This window comes from Notolepis coatsorum (assembly GCF_963971535.1).
Source record: "Notolepis coatsorum genome assembly, contig: SCAFFOLD_263, whole genome shotgun sequence".
Lineage (NCBI taxonomy): Eukaryota > Metazoa > Chordata > Actinopteri > Aulopiformes > Paralepididae > Notolepis > Notolepis coatsorum.
The window spans coordinates 199,769-225,938 of NW_028173848.1; the positions used below are offsets into that span (position 1 = coordinate 199,769).

The window sequence follows — 26,170 nt, forward strand, 5'->3', positions numbered from 1 at the left end:
AAGTATCAGAGTTTAACGCTGTACCGTCGAGTTCGACCTATTCTATTAATTCAGTAATAGTCTATTTATGTATAGTGTATCGTGCGGCTACCGTTCTACAGTGACCAGCATCACCAACGCTTCCTCGCACCAGCTAGTGTGCTTATCCAGGCTGGGCAGCTTACCCTGGCGCCTTCACCCGAGGAGCCCTAGACGAGGACCGTGTGGATTATGTACACTGGATAACCTACCCGACGACTACATAGCCCTTTTCGGCTGGATTATATTTGCTTTGGTCCTGTATCTGATGGAGCGGAGAACCGTCTACACCCACAATTGTGTGGGATTTACCCTGTGAGGAGCATCGTCGAGCCCGCCTCTAGGACGCCCGAGGCTGGCTAGCTTTCTTCAATGCGGAGCTGCATACCGGAGAATAGCTGCTGCTTTCGTCTGCTGATCAAGGGAGTAATGTACCGTCTCCCGTAGCAGGAGCTTATTGAGTCCCCGTTGATCCAGACTTTGCTACCGACAAATCCTCTGCCCTTGCTGGCCTACAACCGGAGGGACCCTACTATTATCTCCCGCTGCCTTACTAGTGTACCATAGATATAATTCCTAAGATACAGGTGGTATTCATTATCTCCTGCGTAATATGCCAATGGACTTACGTTATTGATTTACTCACGCACATTCTTTCGCCTTATAAGCGCGACCCTACGTAAAGTATTGTTATATACTATCATTGCTGCTAATAAATATTATTATAACCCAGATTTGTGTGGAACCGTGTCATTGTGGAAGTGTTCATATCATATACCTGTGTACTGTATGGCCAGTAGTAATGTACATAAGACAGTAGTGGTTTAATGATACCATACTTATTAATACAGTCAGGGAATTGTACCCCTCAGTTACAGCTATAATATAGAATATAGATTTAGCTCTACAAACAAGGTGACTAACTCCCATCGTTTACAGCGTGGCAGTAGCTACCACAGGATAAGGCTAATGACAATAATAATACGTCAAATGTATATACTCTCTTTTCTGGACTCTTTTCGTATCACAAACAGTACTGTATTTGCAAATCTGGTATGTCATGTATAGATGTAGGCACTACTGTCTATCTAAATCAAATCAAATCAAATTTATTTATAAGGCCCGACAACACACGTTAATGTCCCCATGGGCCGTACAGGTCTTCTTTAAACAAGTCAAGAAGAAAACATAACAATAAGTCAAGAACAGAACAAGAACACCATAAGGTCCAAACATTTTTAGATGAATGCAAAAAAAATAAAAAATTAAAGAATGCAAGCACTCCCAGACATACCCCACGCGAAGGTAAGGAAAAACTCACTAAAACCTAACAATAGGGAAAAAAGCTCCACAGGCAGTGTGGAGGAGAGAAACCTTAGACGGGCCATTCAAGGGGGGATCTCCCTTCTTAGATGTTGGTGATAGTAGTGTTGCAGACGGACAGTTGGTAAGCATGCACTCATGTGTGTAGTGAAACACAGATGAGTGCATGCAATAGCAACTGAACATTTTGAAAGATTAAAGATAAAGCTAATAGCGATAGCAACTGAACATTTTGAAAGATTAAAGATAGAGCTGATAGCGGATCTATTTGAGGCACAGGGGCGGCGCAAAGAGGGTCACGTCCTCCCCGTCTTAGTCACGGGACATTCAACACTCCGGTCATTGCTCAGGGACAGCCGGAGACAGGGAGATAGGGGGCGGCGCAGAGAGGGTCGCGAACTCCCCGACATCATCGCGGGACGTCCGGCACTCCGGTCACCACTACGAGACCTCCGGAGACAGGGGGGCACGCAGAGGGGGTCGCAACCTCCCGGCCTTCATCACTGGATGTCCGACACTCCGGTCAGCACTCCAGGACAGCAAGTCATAGGGGGACAGGGAGACGGGACAGGCGTTAGACAGCTCATGTGATTGTAGTGGGCGGACATAGCAATAGATACAAGTGGTAAGCATATATGTGAATGGAGTAGATATATGAAGTAAGCATATTATGTGAATAGAATAGAAGTACTTAACCCAGCAATGAATGAGTTAGAGAGTTCCCATGTTTGTGGTGCTGCAAAAGAGCAGACATGTAGTACCCTGTAGTGCCATGTAGTACCCCGTAGTACCCTGTAGTACCCTGTAGTACCCTGTAGTGCCATGTAGTACCCCGTAGTGCCCTGTAGTACCATGTAGTACCATGTAGTACCCTGTAGTGCCATGTAGTACCCTGTAGTGCCATGTAGTGCTATGTAGTGCCATGTAGTACCATGTAGAGCCATGTAGTACCCTGTAGTGCCATGTAGTACCATGCAGTACCCTGTAGTACCATGCAGCACCCTGTACCCTAACTAAACTACCCTGTAGTAAACTACCCAGTGGTACCATGTAGTACCCTGTACCCACGGTGCGCAACTAAACTAGACAGATTAGTCTAAAGGTCAGTCCCCGACCAGGTGAGATCAGGGTAGGTTGAAGGAGAGAGAGAAAAGATGAGTCTTAAGCAGGGATTTAAAAGCTTCGACAGAGCAGGCGCACCTGATGACGGCAGGTAATTTGTTCCACAGGTAGGGAGCGCGGTAGACAAAGGCTCTGTGGCCGGCGGATTTCTTTTTAACCCTAGGGATCGATAGAAGCCCCGCATTTTGTGAGCGCAGAGCACGAGCGGGCGAGTATCGGGAGATGAGATCGGATAGATAGAGCGGTGCAAGCCCATTTAAAATTTTGTAGGTGAGGAGTAGCACTTTAAAGTCAGATCGGGCTTGGATAGGAAGCCAGTGTAGGGCGGACAAAACTGGTGTGATGTGATCAAATTTTCTAGTTCTAGTTAGTATCCGTGCAGCCGCATTTTGCACGAGTTGAAGATTTTTGATGCTTGAATTAGGTAGGCCTGAAAAAAGTGCATTACAGTAGTCCAGACGTGATGAGACAAAAGCATGAATCAGGGTTTCAGCATCAGCCAGAGTTAAAATGGGGCGAATTTTTGCGATATTACGAAGATGGAAGAATGCAATTTTGGTGACATTTTTTATATGTGCATTAAATGAGAGGGAGGAATCAAAAATGACTCCGAGGTTTTTTATGGTGGAGCTCTGGGATACATGACAGGTATCAAAGTTGAGGGAGGCCTCTGTGGTTTGGGGGGCCAACAATTAACATCTCAGTTTTATCTGCATTAAGGAGTAGAAAGTTTTGCGACATCCATTTTTTGACGGCAAGCAAGCAGGCCTCAAGGTTTTGTAGTTGGGAGGAATCATTTGGCTTAATAGGTATATATAATTGGGTGTCATCAGCGTAAAAATGAAAGTTTATGCCAAATTTGCGTATGATATCGCCGAGGGGTAGCATGTAAATCGAAAATAGCAAAGGGCCCAGGACAGAGCCTTGTGGGACACCACATTGCACTGGGAGGGTCTCAGATGTTAAATCATTATAGACCATGCAGTGTGTTCTATCAGTTAAATAGGATTTAAACCAAGCTAGTGCGAGACCCCGAATGCCAACATGATTCTCAAGCCGACCTAGAAGAATCGAGTGATTGTTAGTGTCAAAGGCTGCACTGAGATCAAGCAATAAGAGCACAGAAGTGAGGTTTGAGTCAAGAGAGAGCAGTAAGTCATTTGTGACTTTGGTAACCGCCGTTTCGGTGGAGTGTAAGGCTCTAAAGCCAGATTGAAATGATTCATTAAGATTATTGTTTGATAAATGGTCAGTAAGTTGCGTTGCGACGATCCGTTCTAACACTTTGGATAGGAATGGAAGATTGGAGATTTTCAAGATTAGAGGGTCGAGGTTCGGTTTTTTAAGTAGTGGTTTAATGACGGCTGATTTAAAGGCCAGGGGCACCACGCCAGTAGACAAGGAGGTGTTGAAGATATTGAGTAGGGCAGGGCCTAGAGTTGGGAAGAGTTTTTTGATGAGAGTTGCTGGGAGAGGGTCAAACAGACAGGTTGAGGGTTTAGCCGCGCCAACCAGTTTAGAGAGGGCACTAAGTGAGACGTTTTCAAGGCAGCATAGCGTATGGCTGGAATCAAAGTCAGGGGGAATGCCCGTCAGATGTTGGGAGGGACTCTGATTGTTGAGTAAAGCAACAATTTCATCTCTAATGAGGTCAATTTTCTTGGTAAAAAATTTCATGAATTCGTTAGCCGAGAACGCATGGTTTAGGGCACTTGGTTGTTTCTGCGTAAGTTTTGCAACTGTGTCAAACAGAAACTTTGAGTTGTTTTTGTTTTCATTTATGAGCCTGGAAAAATATGAGGTTTTGGCAAGTGAGAGTGCCTTTTTGTAGTTACGTAAACTATCATTCCAGGCGAGGCGGAATACTTCGAGTTTGGTCGAACGCCATTTATGTTCAAGTTTGCGACAAGCCTTTTTAAAGGAGCGCGTTTCCTCCGTAAACCAGGGAGTTAGTTTTTGCGGAGCACGTTTAATTTTAGGTTTAAGGGGAGCGACAATGTCGAGCGTGCTACGAAGGGCGGCATTAAGTTTGTCTGTAAAGAGATCAAGGGGGCCAGAGTAAGAGAGGAAGGGAGAGAGGGTGTCTGGTAGGCAGTTAACTAGAATTGGGACAGTTGAGGCGTTAATACGACGGCTCATGTAGGATTCTACACTGTCTGGGCGAGAAACCGTCAGATCAATTTGAAATTTTATGAGGTAGTGGTCTGAGAGAGCAGGAACATAGGGGGAGACGGTCAAATTTGACACAGTGAGACCGCGGGCTAGGACTAGGTCAAGGGTGTTCCCACCACTGTGAGTGGGTTGGTCAACGATTTGAATGAGACCGACAGAGTCAATGATGTCGGTAAAAGCCTTATTTAGGGGATCTAGAGTTTTGTTGGAATGAATGTTAAAACAAGCTCAGAGATGAAAGTTGAAAATTCATCTAGGAAGAGACATCTGTATGTCATCTGTATGTCATGTATGTCAGATATGTTATGATGAATTGAAAATGGGGGACCCTGATGTAAACAAGACGAAAGTCTTTCTCTGGTCTGCATCCCCTTAACAATTGTATGTATTGAGCTGTACTGTATTGTACCCATTCTGCAATCTGTTAAATAAAGTTTTCATTCATTCATTAATTTGCTGTCTCGTTATAACACAAACAGCTCACCATGAACCGACTGCCTCGCCTGCCTCGCCTATATCGCCGCGGCAGATGGTGGTGAACAGTTTGCAGAGGTTCTTAGCTGAGGCCTCAATCTTATGGTGAAAGAAAGAGGCTTTGGCAGTAGTAATGTTTTTGGAGAATTCTAACAAGAGGTTAGTATAGGTAACTATCATCACGAGTAGTATATGATAACAACTATAGTCACCAGTGAGGTAACTATTGTACAACCTCACCTTACACTTCATGTGAACGTGTTGAACGTTCCCCGCCACTGAAAGTACCATAAATATAATTTCAAGCTGACGAAATGTTTTGGAAAACTAAAACGGAGGCCATTGTTCTTGAACTGAACTGGGCCACATGGTCAGAGCTAAGCATTTGCCTATCTGTTGTTGAACTTTCCACCAGCTCATTTGAATGGTCACAGCCCCCAACATCACAGGGTCGAAGGTCAAGAACACAACCCTGTGGCAAGGTTGCAGCAGCGGAGCGTGGAGGAGGTCCCAGCCCTAGGACAACCTGAGGGCTAGGACCCCCTGAAAAAAGGGGCCTGGTGAGGCCAACGAGGCCGCAGCATCGGGACCCCACCAGACGGTCACTGGTGACATCACCCCCCACATCGCCAGTCGGCGTGCCGGGGAGACAACCGGATAACAGATTGCAGAATGGGTACAACAGTACGGCTCAATACATACAATTGTTAAGGGGATGCAGACCAGAGAAAGACTTTCGTCTTAGGTTACATCAGGGTCCCCCATTTTCAATTCATAGTGGTGCCTGCCGTTAGCCTACCTGTTAATTATTGTTTATCATTGAGATCAAACTTACTGTATCAACTTCAGGCTTCAGCCACCTTCTCTTCTATTTGTCGTCGGGAGGAAAGCGGTAATAAGATACCGTTTTGTTGACATTGTTGAACGTTTATTGCAACACGGAACACAGAACTAACTGACTACTTACCGGAGCCTGGGTTGTTGTGATCACATGACTGACAAAGCCGTGCAGTGATAGGCCAGAAGTCAGTTCGATTACATCCAGGCTCGATTGCTTATCCTGTCTGGGTAACCCGGATGATGGTTTTTTACATCGAATTCCATACACCGCAATTATGCATCGAATTTTTTACATCGAATTATATACACCGCAATTATGCATTGGATATTTTTTTGCATCGAATTGAATTTTATTATGCATTCGAATTTTTTTATTAACACTGCATTTTTATTTCGCATAGGTAAATTCGGAGCAAAGAAATTCAGATACATGATTTTCAAAGTATTTATTTGCAATGCTATAAATTCGGTGTCTGAAAAAATTCAGATACATGTTTTCAAAGTAATTATTTTCAATGCTATAAATGCGGTGTCTGATAAAATTCAAATACTTCTGGCACTCATTTGCTTCCATACTGCTGTGCAGGCGACCGACCTGTAGGAGTCGCTGTTTACAACGTCCAGATTACCACCCATCGACTTCCCACCCTCTAACTCTGCCAATTGAGTTAGTATGACGGCCAGCCCAAGTCGGAGGCAACGCCGACAGCCGGATTCGATACCGGTGTCTCGTGCGTTGGTGACGAGCGCAATGTCCGCTGCGCCACCCAGCCGCCCTGCATTAGGGATCTTTGTGTTCTGCCGATAATTTTTTAGCTAAGGTTGACAACACCTTGCAGTTTGTTCTTGTCTCTTTGACAGAGGGATGTGAACCAGCATACAGATGAAAAGGTTAGAATACTCTCTATATGTCTACATTTTGTATTTTGTACTTGATGTTCATTGACATGTGTTGTCTGTAACGTCCCCAGGGCTGGCCCTGGCTGGGCCGGTTATGAGAGGAACAGTGAACATTTCCTCCCTCCTGACACTGGTCTCCTACCTGGTCTCCTACCTCCCTCTAGTGGTCACCATCAGATGGGCCAGATGAGGCAAGCCACCATTTTGTGTTTTTTTAGAATAGTTGATTTAATTGCTTCATGTTTGTTGTCCTGGGCTTTTCCTTTCCTTGTTTAATGGTCATCCCCTTGTCTGGTTGTTGTTTGTGATATTGCCTTGTTGTTTTTGTTGTTGTGTATTGATTTTGTCTAGTTGGTGTTTAATTGTTTCTGTGTTTTTGGACTGGCCTTGCCAGGTGTTGTCAATTATAATTAGCCTAGTATTTAAGTATGTCTCCTTCCTCTGTTCTGTGTGGCGACATACCTCCAGTTCCCCCCCCGTTCCTGCCCACGTCATGTTGCACTGTGTTTTCATTCTGAGTAAGTGTTAGTGTTTTGTTGTTGCTGTTATTTTCCGTATTCTCAAGTTCTGTTTCACTAGTGCCAGCACTGCTGTGCCGTTTATGCTCTTTTGTTACATGTAGTTTAGCCTTGCTCTCTCGGTTCTAAAATAAATAGAACGCCACTTCTTGTGAAGAGCAACCACCGTCTCTGTTCTCTGTCCTTCTGTAGTTCTGGGGCTCCTCCATCCTTCTGCATATTGGGTTCTGTTCTCCCCACCTAATCCTAACAGTTGTCCCTACCAAATAAACTATCAAATCAAATCAAATCTCAATAAAGGAAGAATAAAACGTTTGTATTGGCACTAATTTTGAGTTTGTCATCAAACACAGTTCCTAAGTATTTGTAGTTCTGGACAATTTCCACGTCAGCTCCGTGGATGGTTGTTGGGGCGACGTCTATGTGTTTTGGTGAGATAATAATTTCTTTGGTTTTGGAGACATTTAGATCCAGAAAACAGCCATCACACCAGTCTACATGTTACGAATGCGCTTAGATGGCATGATGATTGGAACCCAGTAGCAGATTGAAACACGAGAGCTAGGAGAGAGCAGGCAGGAGACGGCGGTGTGATAAACAAAGGTTTTACTCAAAAGACAGGAAACACAGGATACACGACTGACAACGCGTAAACACGGGTAACATGAAATAATGACCCAGCAATCTATGCTGGGTCGACAACACCTAAATACACACACTAATTAGAGACAGAGGGTGATTGTTAACAGGACACAGGTGTGGTAAACAGAACTAACACAAGACTGAATAAACTAGAACAAATGTACAATACAGAGACACACAAGACTAGAACACATTGACAAAACACAGACAGTAGGAACGCCAGACTAACACAGTGGAAACAATACAGACAGCAAAGACAACAAATATACAAAACGCAAATTGATGTAAATGATATGACACAGCTGAGTGACCTGACCCCAGAGCTGCCACATCTGAATCAGGCCACCAGATGGCAGTGATGTATAGTGCAGTGGTGTATTGTTATTGAAAGGGGGTATGAAGGGAAATTGTGAAGGTCCAAATCCTGGTCCAGCCGAACCAGGGGGAGCGTTACACTTCAAAGTCGTGGTGGTTTATCTGACCGGCTGAGAAGAGATAACACTGTGGTCAGCCGCTGGACCTCCTGAGCCGCTGTCGCCCCACAGCGTTAGGACATTAGTCAATAAGGAACAAGCATGACGTGCGGAACCCTATTAATGTCACAATGTCATAATGGAAACGCAGGCTATAAATAGCAAGAAATGCATGGAATTATAGCTATGTTTGTCAAGATGATAAGTGTTGAGGAATTGGCCCTTGGGGCCAAGTTCAGTTCCTTGTCATCACTGGTGAGGGTGTGGCTCTGTCAGAGAGAGAGAGAGAGAGAGAGAGAGAGAGAGGGAAAGAGAGGGAGAGAGAGAGAGGGGGGAGAGAGAGAGAGAGAGAGAGAGAGAGAGAGAGAGAGAGAGAGAGAGAGAGAGAGAGAGAGAGAGAGAGAGAGAGAGAGAGAGGAGAGGAGAGGGAGAGAGAGAGAGGGAGAGAGAGAGAGAGGAGAGGAGAGAGAGAGAGAGAGAGAGAGAGAGAGAGAGAGAGAGAGAGAGAGAGAGAGAGAGAGAGAGAGAGAGAGAGAGAGAGAGAGAGAGAGAGAGAGAGACAGGACACAAGCAGGATTCCCACTGCCAGGTGGTGAGCTGGAGAGTTGGCTGGTTATCAGAGTGCAACAATAATATTCACGACCACATTGATGATGAGGAATGCTCTTCTGAAGCAAAAGGACACATAAGGGAAATGATAATTGGTCAATATCGAGCATAAGGAACTACCGGTATGCACAGTACAGGCGTCATTCTTTTCATATCATTCCAATTATTGAAATGGATTTGTTCTACAAGGCAACTTCTGTGGGCTTTCATCATGAGACAAAGAAGAAGTGAGTATACTGCATCCTGTTAGGCTTATTATTTTATTAAATATGTCTATCAATTCATAATATTTTCACTGTGATCATTTCCTCTAGACATAATCCCTGGAAATCTAGGATACGTGAATTTATCCACAGTCAATCATTGGTATTGAAAGTCAACAGGTATGTGATTCTGATCATATATTTATTACACAATGCATTTATTACACATTAATACTTGTGTGGTTTTGATTGATTGATTGATTGAAAACTTTATTAACAGATTGCAGAATGGGTACAATACAGTACAGCTCAATACACACAATTGTTAAGGGGATGCAGACCAGAGAAAGACTTTCGTCTTGTTTACATCAGGGTCCCCCATTTTCAATTCATCAGGACATACATGACATACAGATAGTCAGTACTGCTACATCTATACATTTATGACATACCAGATTTGCAAATACAGTACTGTTTGTGATACAGAAGGAGTCAAGAAAAGGGAGTATATACATTTGACGTAGAAACTGTACATTGGAGGAGGTTGGGTGGGGGGGGTTGGGTACATTGGGATATTGACAACCATACTGGGTAATTTACATTGGAGGTGGTTGGGGGGGGGGGGGGGCACACTGTATAAACAAGTAAAACTGTACATTGAGGGGGGGGGGGGAGACACTGTACAAACAAACAAAATTGTACATTGGACTATTGACAAAACCATACTAGGTAAATGACTGTACATTGGAGGGGGTTGGGTTAGGATATTTACAGGGGCCAGTGTTGAATTGCAGTCTCCCGTAGGTGTCCCTTGAGAGAGGTTTTGAAAGTGGGTAGTGATCCACATTCCTTTACAGCTTTGGGTAGGGCGTTCCACATTGATGTGGCATAATTGCGAAACGTGTTTAGTCCCTTATTTGAGCCGAATCTGGGTTTAACATGATTTGTGGAGCTCCCTCTGGTGTTGTGATCGTGGTATTCACTGACCTTTGGGAAGTATTTTGACATGTACATGGGTACCTTGGTCGTGTAGTGTATCTTGTAGACCAGGCCCATTGCAAGTTGCTGTACTCTGTCGTCTACTCTAAGCCATCCTAGGTTGTCAAAGTGGGCAGGGGTGAGGTGGGTTCTAGGAGTCAGGTCAAGCAGTAGTCTGACCAGTTTGTTTTGAGATGTTTGTAATTTTGTTTTTAGCGCCTTTGAGGTGCTTTGGTACCATGAGGTGCAAGCATAGTCGTAGTACCCCTGAATGAGTGCTCCTGCCAGAGTCTTCAGGGTATTCTTGTTTACCAGAGAGGAGATCCGGTACAAGTAAGCCCTGTTATCCCTCTACTTACAGAAAGGCAACCAGTGAAACAGGTCTACTGCAGGGATCATCTCTACAGACACTGCTTTCCCACAAATGTAATTTCCCACTGCTTTCAAGCTCTGCATAAACGATGACTGATGGACCTGATAATAACTGGATCTAGATAACCTTCCCATCCTCTCATCTCACACAAGGTGGACAAACAGCATTTTGGAACTTCCTGAAGTCAGAGTTCTGCGAGGAGAACCTAGACTTCTGGCTCGCCTGTGAAGAGTTCAGAACCATCGACTGTCCAGAACAGCTCAGCTGGAGTGCAGGGCGTATCTATGAAGAGTTTATCAGGACTGGGTCTCCTAAAGAGGTAAAGAAAAGTTCAGCCACAGACTCATACCCCCCCCGACACTCCAACAACTGTCTCGGGGTGTCTGACTCTTAACAACCAAAACCTGCTCGGACTGCAACGTATGACGTATATCGTGCCAGTTAGGTCACAGACCTGCACCTTGTTAACACTGTTTATTCTTCTCATATTTTTATATTCACAGTTAATTATATTGTTAACACTGTTTATTCTTCTCACATTTTTACATTCACAGTTAATTATATTGTTTACACTGTTTATTCTTCTCACATTTTTATATTCACAGTTAATTATATTGTTGACTGTCAGGATGGAGGTAGGTGAGTTCCAATTGTTGTAGGCAATCACAGAGACGGAGAAGGTATACTCTTGAACAGGTTCGACTTTAATAGTAAAGAACACAAAGAGTAATACTAGGATACTATGCCAAAGGCAAAGGAACGAGAGAATAGATAATGGAGCTTAGTGGTGGTCCAGAACTGGAACCGGCCGCGTTATCTCCGAACGCCTATAGTGAAGACCTGACGAATGACAAGCAGAGGACAGGAATGTTAAATAGCCACCAAATACCAACATTCCACACACACCCCCGTGACAGCCAATCAGAAGCCAACCCCTAAGTGACAGCACTAAATGACAGGGAAAAATGTTAGGTTATGGCTATAACCAAGTTCTATGAGTAATGGTGACGCTCAGCATCACACTTGCACTGTACTTCACTTCGTGCACGTGCACTGAATAAAAAATTCCACCATGTACCTTTACATCCCAACATTCGTCTGGCCACACCCCCATCCGCTTACCTTCATAAGCAGGTGTGTGGTCATCTACTCGCCTCCTTCCCAAGCTTTCACCACAAGGTGAGATCAAGGGCCGCAGCGGGCATCAAGACCCCACCAGGTGGTCACTTAGTGACACCGCCCCCCACATCGCCAGCGTATTCGGATAAGGCCCCTCCAAGAGCGGGCCCTTTCCCCCCAATAGCACACCGCCTGGCACACTGACCCTGCAGAACAGGCAGTCAGCATGGCCGTAAGCACACAAAAAAGGTTAACCAACGGAAGCAGGCAGCGCACCGGGGAAACCAGGCAACAGGCTGTAACCTGAGCCTGGAGCACTGCGGACGAGACAGGCGCCAAAGGAGTCAGCTGAAAACAGCCGCCCCGGCGGAAGGGGCGTATGCTGGCGTTGTTGTTCACCACGACAAAGCCTCCATTAAAAAAAACCCACCCAGAGGGGTTGAGGCAGAGAAGGCTGACATGATTGGCAGACGTCATGAACGTGCAGGGGCACACTCAACCGGCAACCCGGGAGTTGACACTGCTCCAACACACCAGGGAATCAACCACCCTGTCGTTACCCTATGCCAGGGCTATTCAACTAAATTGTTCAGGGGGCCACATTGTCAGAAACCCAAGGGGCCAGGGGCCGGACTGCCACGGCGCCTCCCCGTGCTATGAATATATGTACACTTGACACAACACGCAACCACATTTTCACAACTTTTATTTAAAGGGGAACTCTTTTTTTTTTTTTTTACTTTATTTTTTAGTGTTTATCGCTTTTCTGGTCAAGTATGACCGACAGAAACAGGTTGAAACGGGATGTAGAGCAGGGGAAGACATTCTGAGAAATGACGGCGGGTCCGGGAATCGAACACGTGTCCCCCAGATCCGTGACGAGCACGGTTTTCCCCGACGCAGAAATAGCGCCGAGATATGCGGTGAGCTACTGGAGCTCCCCAAAGGGGAACTATTTTACTATTTCTTTCACTATTTGGGCACTTTTACACAATTCCTGTGGGTTTATGGAACACCTCTGTAATTTTTTTTTTTTTAATTCATTGTTTTGTATTTCTAATCAAGTACTCAAAAACAGCATTTTTCTACCTCAAGATCTTAAGCCGTTTTGAGCCTGGGCTCCAACCACAGTGGGCACTGTGTGGAAACTCAGCTGATTATCATGCAGCGGTGTCTCTCTGACATCACAAATCAGCACATTTTCAGATGACTCAGTTCAGTGAGGGTGAATATTGTGAGAGGAGAATTGGAAGAATGCGCCAATATGAGAATTAGAGACATAGATCATATTAATATAAGTCCACATAGCTAGGAAACAATGCTAAACACTGAAAAAGGCCATTTATAAGATAGTTCCCCTTTAACTACATTGCAAAAGTAGTATACTTTTCAAAAAAAGTGCTTCATTTATGTGCCACATCTGCAACATCTCCTGCAAAAAGTGCTTCATTTATGACTGTGCAACAACTGCAACATCTCCTCTTCAACATTTCAATATAAAAATAAAATAAAAAACAAACAAGTGCATGATGTGCATCTGAACATTCTAACATCAACACTTGAACAAAAAACATATTTATAGTGCAGCTGAGCTTATGAAAAAGTGCTTCATGTCTGTGCAACAACAGCAAATCACAGCATCTTATTAGCACTTATTGTCGACTCTTAACTCTCAAACATCAGGGGGGTGGGGGGCAGACAGGCCTAGCCTACATACACATATCTAATGAGAGCGATTGCACTTCTTTGACTGGGCAATGGCAGAGAAAGAGGGTTCATAGGAAGTGAGGGCTACCCGCAAACAGTGATGCAAATGCTCATTTGTCAAGGAAGCATGTTTGCTTGTTTTAATGGCATTCATGTGAGAGAAACTGGATTCACAGGTGTATGTTGAGCCAAACATTGTTAGCACAGATATTGCCAGTGTTTTTATTTTGGGGAATGTCTTGACATGAATACACTTTATCCAAAATGTTGTGGTGGATTCATTCTCAAGTGCCTGCTTCAGAGCAGATGATGCTTGCATGTCAATTATTTCAAGTTGCAGGAGACCTTCATCAATGTGAAGTGATGCAAGGAACTCTTGTCCTTTTGTGGAAATAGCAGCTACATTGGCAAATGGGTTGCTCACAAAATGCATCAATTCTCTGGACATGTCAAATTCATCAAATCGACTTGCAAAGTTTTCCCTCAATTTATCAATGAAATCTGTCATTAATTGAGTGACTTTTGGCTCAATTGTGCGTGTTAACGTTGACATGAAAAAAAAAAGTAAAAAAAAAAAAAAAAAAAAATTATTATCATGTAATCTTTGGCGGGCCGGTCAGAATCATCCCGCGGGCCGGCAGTTGAATAGCCCTGCCCTATGCGGTGGTTGTTCCTATAACCCCTCAAGAAAAAACTCCAAAACACACCTTCGGGCATACACTGGCTATACCACAGTACAAGTGTTTCAGTTTTCAAAAAAGGGTTATTCCAGGCCTACGGGTCGACGAAACATTACTTCGGACCGGGCCCGGCGGCACGGGAAGCACAGGGTTACCAGAGGAGGTCCAAGACCACCCCAACAGCCCCCTCTTCGCCACGCGTGAGAGAGGAGCGAAAAGAATGGAGAACCAGCCCTAAGCACACCGCACTTGGTATTCCCAGGCGGTCTCCCACCAAGTACTAACCAGGACCGAACCTGCGTAGCGTCCGAGATCGGACGAGATCGGGCGTGTACAGGTTGGCATGGCCGTAAGCCATTACGATAGTGCAGAGTACAATATGTACCCAACAAAGGGTCTCCATAGCGCCTAACCCTGTGACACCCGGACCGACCTGGCATTTTTCCCCCCGAAAAAAGCACAAGTCCCTCAGGGTACCAGAACAGCAGATCTGCATCCCCGGCGGACAACGGGTTAACTGACCTGGACCAGCGTGACCAGACCAGTCCCGTGTCCTAACCACGCCGACATGCCCACTCCAGAAGAGGGGGTAGGTATGCGTGTCGATCTAAAACATGAAAAGAGGGCGCCACCCAGACGGTCCCATTTGGACCGTGCTCAGTGGCCCACCCCAAGGGCGTGAGACCCCTCTACCTATGTTCTGATCTATTCCGTTAACCGTTAATGGATAGTCTAGCAAGACACCAAACATTGTTCCTCCAAGTCGCCTGGGAGAACGACACAGAGCCGTCGTGCTTCATGTACCTTCCTCTTTTTATTCAAAAAAGAAAGAACACAGACTGACATGAATCCCTCGTGACGCAGGCTGAGGGTAAATTTTTTTTTACATTTTTACATCCCACCACCCTCCCATAGGGAGGAGACGGAAATCCCCAGAGAGACTTCCCACACGAGCTGTATAGATTGAAAAGAATATATTGCAACATTGAGCTATGTAATATTTGGATTAGGGCTCTCCGAGGAGGAGGCACTGAACCAATACACTCAATAATCGAATTGAATCGAATACACACACAATAGAGCAGAACTCCTTTTTGAAGTTCTACTCATCTTGACAATCTGAGGAGGAGGCTCTGAACTCTGAGGAGGCTCCCTCACAGGGAAGGAGAGTCCTAACTCACAGAAGGCCCGAGTAGGAGCTTCGTGAGGAGGAGCCCTGACCACTCCCCGAAACAGATCCATCATATGGACCCAAACAACTCACGGAAGTCTTACCAACAGAGACGCGCACAGTGACGTACTCTATGACGGGGGAATTTCTGCGGTGCACACTCCCAATCTTCCAGGGCGTGGGACCAGGAAACTCCCCCCCCCCCCCTCTTACCCTGTAACGTGCCGAACAGCAACGTGACAGGAACCTTGAAGGACAGGAGGTTTTAACCCCTGCCCATCAAAAAGGGGAGGAAAGGATTACCAGTTCACCCCTTTACGACCCCACACCCATGATACGATGTAATGACAAAAAAGAGCATGACACAGTCATAGTCAGCTACATGAAGTGTCTAACAGCTTCACACAGCTCATGTGCTAACCTGCTATCTGATTTTTACTAAGGAAAAAACACAGAATAGAGAGGGCCCCCTTAAGAGCCCCGGTACCAGACATGTGCTTCTGTGGCCAACCTAACCCAGTTGTAGATCACAAGACACACACAACCCTTTATCACCACAAAAAATGGCAAGTACCACCAAAGGGACTGGACCCCCTGGAACGGGGGCCCGGAGAAGTCCATGATGCCAGCATCAAGACCCCACCAGGTGGGCACTTAGTGACCCCGCCCCCCACATCGCCAGCGTATTCGGACAAAGGCCCCTCAGCCGAGCGGGCCCTGTCCCCCCAATAGTACACCGCCTGGCACACTGACCCTGCAGAACAGGCAGTCAGCATGGCCGTAAGCACACAAAAAAAGTTAACCAACGGAAGCAGGCAGCGCACCGGGGAAAAACCAGGCAACAGGCTGTTAACCCTAGCCTGGAGACTGCGGACGAGACAGGCGCCAGAGGGGACAGCTGAACACAGCCGCACCGGCGGAAGGGGCGTATGCTGGCGTTGTTGCATGACCAAGCCTCCATTTAAAAACCCCCACCCAGAGGGGTTGAGGCAGAGAAGGCTGACACGATTGGCAGACGTCATGAACGTGCAGGGGCACCCTCAACCGGGTAACCCGGGAGTTGACACTGCTCCAACACACCAGGGAATCAACCACCTTGGTGTTACCCAATGCGGTGGTTGTTCCTATAACCCCTCAAGAAAAAACTCCAAAACACACCTGCGGGTATACACCGGCTATACCACAGTACAAGTGTTTCAGTTTTCAAAAAAGGGTTAACCCAGGCCTACGGGTCGACGAAACATGACTTCGGACCGGGCCCGGCGATACGGGAAGCACAGGGTCACCAGAGGAGGTCAAAGACCACCCCAACAGGCCCCTCTTCGCCATGCGTGAGAGAGGAGCGAAAAAGAATGGAGAACCAGCCCCAAGCACACCGTACTTGGTATTCCCAGGCGGTCTCCCAACCAAGTACTAACCAGGACCAACCTGTGTAGCGGCCGAGATCTGACGAGATCGAGCGTGTACAGGTTGGCATGGCCGTAAGCCATTACGACAGTGCTGAGTAAAAAATGTACCCAACCAGGGTCTCCATAGCGCTTAACCCTGTGACACCCGGACCGACCTGGCATTTTTCCCCCTGAAAAAAGCCCAAGTCCCTCAGGGTACCAGAACAGCAGATCTGCATCCCCGGCGGACAACGGGTTCAACTGATCCGGACCAGCGTGACCAGAACCAGTCCCGTGCCCTAACCACGCCGACATGCCTACTCCAGGAGAAGGGGCAGATATGCGTGTTGATCTTAAACATGAAAAGAAGGCGCCACCCAGACGTTCGGGCGAACCGCGCCCGGTGGCCCACCCCCAGGGCGTGAGACCCCTCTACATATGTTCAGATCCATTCCGTCATCATCCCCCAGATATGAACGAGAATCCGTCGATAACCAAACCAGGTCTCGGATTTGGTCGTCGGAAGAGGAAAAAACCTCCATCCCAGTTGCTTTATAAAAACGCCGTTTTAACCTCAAGCAACCAAGGCGTGCCAGTCAGTCGCCTGTTTACAGAACACCCCGAGCTAGCACTATACGTGCGTCGGGACACACCCACATCAATGAACAGGCTATTTAGACCTGTCATTGAATCCCCAAGGCGCCCAGGGGAACGACAAGAGGGGTGTGACACTTCCTAACTCCAACTCTTTTTAATAGAAAAGCAGGAAGCACCAACAGTATGTATCCCAGTCTACACAGCCGGGGGTCAAAATTGTTCACATTTTTACATCCCACCACCCTCCCATAGGAAGGAGACGGGAATCCCCAGAGAGACTTCCCACGCGAGCTGTACAGATTGAAAAGAATATATTGCACCTTGAGCCATGTAAAAAATTGGTTTTAGGGCTCTCCGGGGAGGAGGCACTGAACCCATACACACTCAATAATCGAATTGAATCGAATACATACACAATAGAGTAGGACTCCTTCTTGAGGGTCCACTCACCTTGACAATCTGAGGAGGAGGCTCTGTACTCTGAAGGAGGCTCCCTCACATGGAAGGAGGAGTCCCAACTCACAGAAGGCCCGAATAGGAGCTTGGTGAGGAGGAGCCCTGACCACCCCCCCAAAAACAGATCCATCACATGGACCTGAACAGCACACGGAAGTCCTACCAACAGAGACGCGCACGGTGACGTACTCTATGGCGGGGGAATTTCTGCGGTGCACACGCCCAATATTCCAGGCCGTGGGACCAGGAAACTCCCCCCCCCCCCCTCACCCTGTAACGTGCCGAACCGCAACGTGACAGGAACCTTGAAGGACAGGGGGTTTACCCCTGACCAACAGAAAAAAGGGGGGAGGAAAGGTTACCAGTACACCCCTTTACGACCCCACACCCATGATACGATGTAATGACAAAAAGAGAGTATGACACAGTCATAGTCAGCTCCATGAAGCGTCTGACAGCTTCACACAGCGCATGAGCTAACCTGCTATCTGATTTTTACTAAGGAAAAAACACAGAATAGAGAGGGCTCTCCAAGAGCCCCGGTATCAAACTTACACATGTGCTTCTGTGGCCAGTCCAACCCAGTTGTAGGTCACATGACACACACAACCCATCATCACCTACAAAAAATGGCAAAAACACTCTACAGAGGAACGCCGTTTTTCATAATGAGAGAATACATAATTCTCGATTAGTATCGGCCACAGGCCTTGCTAAGCACACACAAAAGCGACCAAACAATCTTTTCTTTTAGGAAAATAAAGTTTCTCCAGCAGTTGTAGCACAACCTCAGCAATCAAGCTAAGGGTTACATCGCATCCCTACCACACAGTGACACAATGTAGTGCAACAACATGTCTGATAGGAGGATGAAGAAGTCCCCAGGGAACCGGGGGGAAACACAATCCTCCTACTTTACCCTTAATACGGCCAGTTAAAACAGGAAAACCTGTTAATATGTGAACACACTGTTCATTGTCATTACAGGCTGAGAAAAGAATCATTCTTTACTCATTTGTCACTAAGCATAGCTTTATAGGTTAGTTAACCCCCTTAGTTGTGAGTACACGGTACATATAAACACACATGATGTTTCTCAACACAACAAACCAGATCATTTTCACATCTGTAACAACAACCCGATTTGCATGGAGAAGCTAAATACCAGTGACAAGACAATTCACACATAACTCGCGTCGTATCCTAAATGTAGTGCAGCAACACTCGTTTTGGAAAACATCGTTATTTACAAAACATTTCGAAGGGAAAGCCAGAAGAAGTGTATAAGGTCTGGCCAAACCTTGCCTACCCGGAGCGTAGATCAACGAAGTGCAGTCTCAAGGCACCGTAGTAAACACAGCCATTCTGTGTTGCCGACCCGGCCAGCGTCGCCGCTCCGACCCGTCGCTACGGTCCCCTTTGTTGACGCAATCCTTGCCGTCCTGGCTCAGGGCAGGGTGACGAACATCCTCTGACAAAGATGACGTCGTAGTCAAGAGTGTTAAAACATGTTATAATCAAAGCACGTTCAACAGAGTAGCATTAAGCTAACGGCCGCTCCAACCGTCGGTCGCTACGCTACGGCGCATGCGACCAGAGGGGAGCCGAATGCCCCCCGCCTCTCCCCGTGAGGGAGAGGGGAGTTGGGAACCGTGGCAGCGCGCGAGGGGCCGGAGCCACCCCGCGCTGGGCCTCGGCCGATAGCAGCAAGCTAACGTTTCCTAGCCTAGCCAGGTAGGCCACCTACTCACCTAGTGATCACAGCAGGCTAGCGCCGCAGCTAACAGCTGACTGGCTAACAGTAGGCCACCACTAGCACGTAAGCTAAGCAGCGATAGCAGCAAGCTAACGTTTCCTAGCCTAACCTAGATAGGCCACCTAGTGATCACAGCAGGCTAGCACCGCAGCTAACAGCTGACTGGCTAACAGTAGGCCACCACTAGCACGTAAGCTAAGCAGCGATAGCAGCAAGCTAACGTTTCCTAGCCTAACCTAGATAGGCCACCTAGTGATCACAGCAGGCTAGCACCGCAGCTAACAGCTGACTGGCTAACAGTAGGCCACCACTAGCACGTAAGCTAAGCAGCTATCACCTGAACTTGTACACAATGATATAACACTCACCCAGACAGGCCGCCGTTCTGAAACCCTCCTCACTTTTTAAGAGAAAAGAGAAACAAGATGTTAACACAGTTTTACAACGGTGATTTTACCAACACCCGACGGAGCCAGCACAATACCCAACTGGCCTGTGTAGCTGACTTTGAACACAGATCTTCCGCTAATGAACATCTATGCCCATATCTCCTCGTGAGGGAATACTCTCATTTGGATATGAAAGATGGGGCCTAACACGGTGACAGAGAGACATCCACTCGTCCAGAAAACACAGGGATCACCAGTGTTAATGGTCGTGGCCCACTAGTTAAACTATAATGGGCTTCAGATCAAGGTCTTCCGCTGCTGCCTAAGAGGCTGAACAAAAGACCTTAATCTGGGGCCGGTGTTCGTAAACATTGTCAGTTAGCCCCCATAGCACTAACAGACAAGTGGAGCCGCAAGCAAACAGTACTCACCCAACCTGAAACCCACCGCTTCTCACAACAGCGGCGCGTCCTACAGTTCAGCTGTGTCCTGAAAGGTTTCACCCCAACCAACACAGCAAGGAACTGCAGTTGAGAGGCATGCAGCGGCGTGCTCCCAATACGAAAACCGGTGGAGGATTTTAGAATGATCACCATCTTCCAAACACTCCAGTGACGAAGACAATATCGCCGTATTTTCTCGAAAATAGTGAGAGAGAAAATAAAGATATGATGTCAACGTATCTCCTTGTTCTTCCTTTCCTCGTAAACATTGCTCTTCCAGCCAATATTTTTCTCCACATCAAGTGGGCATATGAGCAACACGTTGCTTGTGATGAAATTTGAGAAGGAGATGAGTGTGTGGCACCACCCCTGCTTATATAGGTAAGCGGATGGGGGTGTGGCCAGATGAATGCTGGCATTTAAAGGTACATTTTGAAATGTATTCAGTGTATATATGCTGAAGCGAGATATATGCAATGAGACGCTGAGCGGGAGCTAGTGTGATACAGAACAAGTGACAGCAGTCAGGTGACAGATGACAGAGAAGGTGGGTGGTTCCCGACCGTAGTCAGGAACCAGAATCGTAACAATTCACAGTTCATTATATTGTTTACACTGTTTATTCTTCTCATATTTTTATATTCACAGTTCATTATATTGTTTCCACTGTTTATTCTTCTCATATTTTTATATTCAGAGTAAATTATATTGTTAACACTGTTTATTCTTCTCATATTTTTATATTCACAGTTCATTATATTGTTTCCACTGTTTATTCTTCTCATATTTTTATATTCACAGTTAATTATATTGTTAACACTGTTTATTCTTCTCATATTTTTATATTCACAGTTAATTATATTGTTTACACTGTTTATTCTTCTCATATTTTTATATTCAGAGTAAATTATATTGTTTCCACTGTTTATTCTTCTCATATTTTTATATTCACAGTTAATTATATTGTTTACACTGTTTTTTCTTCTCATATTTTTATATTCAGAGTTCATTATATTGTTTACACTGTTTATTCTTCTCATATTTTTATATTCACAGTAAATTATATTGTTAACACTGTTTATTCTTCTCATATTTTTATATTCACAGTTAATTATATTGTTTCCACTGTTTATTCTTCTCATATTTTTATATTCACAGTTAATTATATTGTTAACACTGTTTATTCTTCTCATATTTTTATATTCAGAGTAAATTATATTGTTTCCACTGTTTATTCTTCTCATATTTTTATATTCAGAGTTCATTATATTGTTTACACTGTTTATTTGGTTTTTATATTCAGATTTAATTGTATTGCCTATATTTATGTATTTAATCTATTACCCTGCCCATACCTGTACCTCCCCTCCCCCATGCTGCTAGGATGCCCGAATTTCTCCCAAGGGGATCAAATAAAGGATTATCTTATCTTATTTAACTAAACTAAACTAAACAAAACAATAAATATAATTGTTCATCAGTGGGTATGATTCAGCTGACAGGTTTTTACTATATGTCAAAGCAGTTTCTGATGATTATTATCCTTTATCCATCTTTTCAGATAAACTTGGATTTCTACATAAGAGATACTGTTGCTCAGAATCTCCGGCGACCAAGTCCCTCTTGCCTGGTCGCGGCGCAGAGGAAGGTCTACGGCCTGATGGAGAGCGACGCCTTCCCTCGGTTCATCCAGTCGGACGGTTACAAGGAGGCAGCCTCCGCACAGAGCGGGAAAGCACCGCGATGACTTGAGAAGCAAACTTATTAATATGACTCCAAAATGATCTGCCTTCTTTCAGATGACTCAAACACTGACTCAAACAACGTCTTATATATTATAGACACCGGGGGCTATGTGTCACACAGCCAACGGGCCGAGAATGCTATTAAGAGACATTAGGAAACTGCCGTGGGTGATGCCAACATGGTCTGTGCAGACACACTGTACATTAATTAGTGTTGTCATTGATTGATTGATTGATTGATTGATTGATTGATTGATTGATGTAACAGTGCTGTTTATCTGCATGTCATGTGTGTCATGTGTGTCATATATGTTATGATGAATTGAAAATGGGGGACCCTGATGTAAACAAGACAAACGTCTTTCTCTGGTCTGCATCCCATTAACAATTGTGTGTATTGAGCTGTACTGTATTGTACCCATTCTGCAATCTGTTAATAAAATGTTCAATCAATCAATCAATCAATCAATCAATCAATCACGATACCAACATCTTTACTTCGATACCGATACCAGCCTGAGTATCATGATACCGGTTCTAAAAATCTTCGTGTCCTTTTAGTGACAAAATGCGAGTGAAACGCTCACACTGACGGGTCCTGGCTTTAGGCAGAATCATGAACAGACTGTGGAAAATGCCTTGTTGTGTGTTCAGTCTTGATTGACTGATTGAAAATGGATTGATTGATTGATTGATTGATTGAACATTTTATTAACAGATTGCAGAATGGACAGAGTTGACACAGTTGACATGCCCACTACACAAAGTGTGCGCTCTCTCTCTCTCTCTCTCTCACACACACACACACACACACACACACACACACACACACACACACACACACACACACACACACACACACACACACACACACACACACACACACACACACACACACACACACACACACACACACACACACACACACACACACACACACACACTGCTCTGGTCATGCATCAACTCATGGTGGAGGCTATTATCAGGGTATTATTCTAAAAGTATCTATACTAATAAAATGGAGTATTGGACCGTTTTTAACAGCTGGGTATCGCAATACAGTTCTAGTATCAGTGTATCGTGCAACCCTACTGTACTGTAATCATGTACAGACTGATTGATTGATTGATTGATTGATTGATTGATTGATTGATTGATTGAACATTTTATTAACATATTGCAGAATGGGTACAATACAGTACGGCTCAATACACACAATTGTTAAGGGGATGCAGACCAGAGAAAGACTTTCGTCTTGTTTACATCAGGGTCCCCCATTTTCAATTCATCGTAACATATATGACACACATGACATACAGATAGACAGTACTACATACATTTATGACATACCAGACATATACACAATATACACTGTTTAAGAGAAAGAGATCTTAAAAGAAAAATATATACATTCGAAGGGGAAGAAACTGTACATATAGGGATGACCACCATATTTTATGACTTGTAATTCTACGTGATCGTTGGTTGTCTTAATTCTAATCTTTGACCCTTAGTGTTTGTGGACTGCCACAAGAATAGTATGATATACAGTACATGATCAAGCAGAACTGTAATCTTTTCCTCTGCGTTAATATAGGCTACAGATAATGTATTTGGATAATAATGGCTAATTTCAGATATGAAACCTTTTTTTTGTTATGTTATGTTGTGTTTGTGTTCAGTTAAATGTTGAATTATTGCTATATATTAAGAAAATACAAAATTACATTGAAGGATTTGAGGCTATATGAGTCCCATGTGTCTGTCCATATAATCCGCAATAAGAACATATAGCTAGCATCTATTTACATAATGTGCTACTGCCCCCTGGGGGTGTTCAGAAGAATCTACAAATAATATTAAATCTTGAGTTTGAATATGGCCACATTGAATCATTGTGTTGTGTTAATTATAACTCCATGACATGATGTAGATACAAATAGCAATACCTTGCTATTTGATGAATTGAAAATGGAGGACCCTGATGTAAACAAGATGAAAGTATTTTTCTGGTCTTCATCCTCTTAGCAGTTTTTGTATTGAGCCGTACTGTATTGTATCTGTTAATAAAGTTTTCAATCAATTAAATCAATCAATCAATCAATCAATTCATACGTGGGTATTATCTCTGATAGATCCTGTGTCATACGTGGTATTATCTGTGACGGATCCTGTGTCATACGTGGTATTATCTGTGATGGATCCTGTGTCATACGTGGTATTATCTGTGATGGATCCTGTGTCATACGTGGTATTATCTGTGATAGATCCTGTGTCATACGTGGTATTATCTGTGATGGATCCTGTGTTATACGTGGTATTATCTGTGATGGATCCTATGTCATACGTGGTATTATATGTGATGGATCCTGTGTTATACGTGGTATTATCTGTGATGGATCCTGTGTCATACGTGGTATTATCTGTGATGGATCCTGTGTCATACGTGGTATTATCTGTGATGGATCCTATGTCATACGTGGTATTATCTGTGATGGATCCTGTGTCATACGTGGTATTATCTGTGATGGATCCTGTGTCATACGTGGTATTATCTGTGATGGATCCTGTGTTCGTGGTATTATCTGTGACGGATCCTGTCCCGGTGTGACTCCACAGGCTCGAAAGCTTTTAGTTTTGGACAGAGATGTCAAAATGCCGGAAATGCTGAAAATGTTTGTATATCGTTCTTCACGCTACATGTTGTGTAGTCCGTGTCCGTGTATCATTACACATGTGTCATACGTGGTATTACCATTACACATGGGCAAAACAGAGTCCATTCTCTTCGGTTCAAATAACAAACTCAGCAAGACCGACGGCTTCTCAGTTACAGTGGGTGACAATATTATCACAAGGAAAGATGAAATTACCTACCTGGGTTCCATCCTAGAGGCTAATCTTTCCTGTGACAAAATGGCATCCAATGTAATAAAAAAAGTCAACCAACAAACTAGATTCTTGTACCGGATCTCCTCTCTGGTAAACAAGAATACCCTGAAGACTCTAGCAGGAGCACTCATTCAAGGGTACTACGACTATGCTTGCACCTCATGGTACCAAAGCACCTCAAAGGCACTAAAAAACAAATTACAAACATCTCAAAACAAGCTAGTCAGACTACTACTTGACCTGACTCCTAGAACCCACCTCACCCCTGCCCACTTTGACAACCTAGGATGGCTTAGAGTAGACGACAGAGTACAGCAACTTGCAATGGGCCTGGTCTACAAGATACACTACGCGACCAAGGTACCCATGTACATGTCAAAATACTTCCCAAAGGTCAGTGAATACCACGATCACAACACCAGAGGGAGCTCCACAAATCATGTAAAACCCAGATTCGGCTCAAACAAGGGACTAAACACGTTTCGCAATTATGCCTCATCAATGTGGAACGCCCTACCCAAAGCTGTAAAGGAATGTGAATCACTACCCACTTTCAAAAACACTCTCAAAAAACACCTACGTGAGACTGCAATTCGAAACTGGCCCCTACAAATGTCCTAACCTAGTTGTACAGTAAATGACCAAGTAAGGCTTTGTCAATATTCCAATGTACAGTGTAAAATGTGTGTGTGTCCCCTACCCAACCCCCCCCCCCCCCCCCCCCCCCCCCACCTCCAATGTACAGCCCTCACCCAACCCACCCAACCCCACCCCACCCAACCAACCTCCTCCAATGTACAGTTTCTACGCCAAATGTATATACACTCCTTTTCTGGACACTTTTGTATCACAAACAGTCCTGTATTTGCAAATCTGATATGTCATAAATGTATAGATGTAGCAGTACTGTCTATCTGTATGTCATGTGTGTCATATATGTTACGATGAATTGAAAATGGGGGACCCTGATGTAAACAAGACGAAAGTCTTTCTCTGGTCTGCATCCCCTTAACAATTGTATGTATTGAGCTGTACTGTACTGTACCCATTCTGCAATCTGTTAATAAACTTTTCAATCAATCAATCAATCCGAAGTCTTGGCATTGTGAAAGATTTGTTTATCACCATGGGATCATCCCTATGTTCCCCAGGTCCTATGTTCCCCGGGTCCTATGTTCCCCG

General features: G+C 44.8%; 1 protein-coding gene across 1 annotated transcript; it reads left to right on the top strand.

Annotated features, from left to right (window-relative positions):
* Positions 1-9,151: 9,151 nt before the first annotated feature.
* Positions 9,152-22,098, top strand: LOC311247690 (regulator of G-protein signaling 21-like; the record flags this gene model as incomplete). The annotated part of the gene is made up of 5 exons (XM_084338699.1): positions 9,152-9,318; positions 9,406-9,474; positions 10,634-10,698; positions 10,798-10,964; positions 21,913-22,098. Exons 1-5 carry the CDS (start codon positions 9,263-9,265, stop codon positions 22,096-22,098), a joined length of 543 nt encoding a protein of 180 aa, XP_084194825.1. The 5' UTR covers positions 9,152-9,262.
* Positions 22,099-26,170: the final 4,072 nt, after the last annotated feature.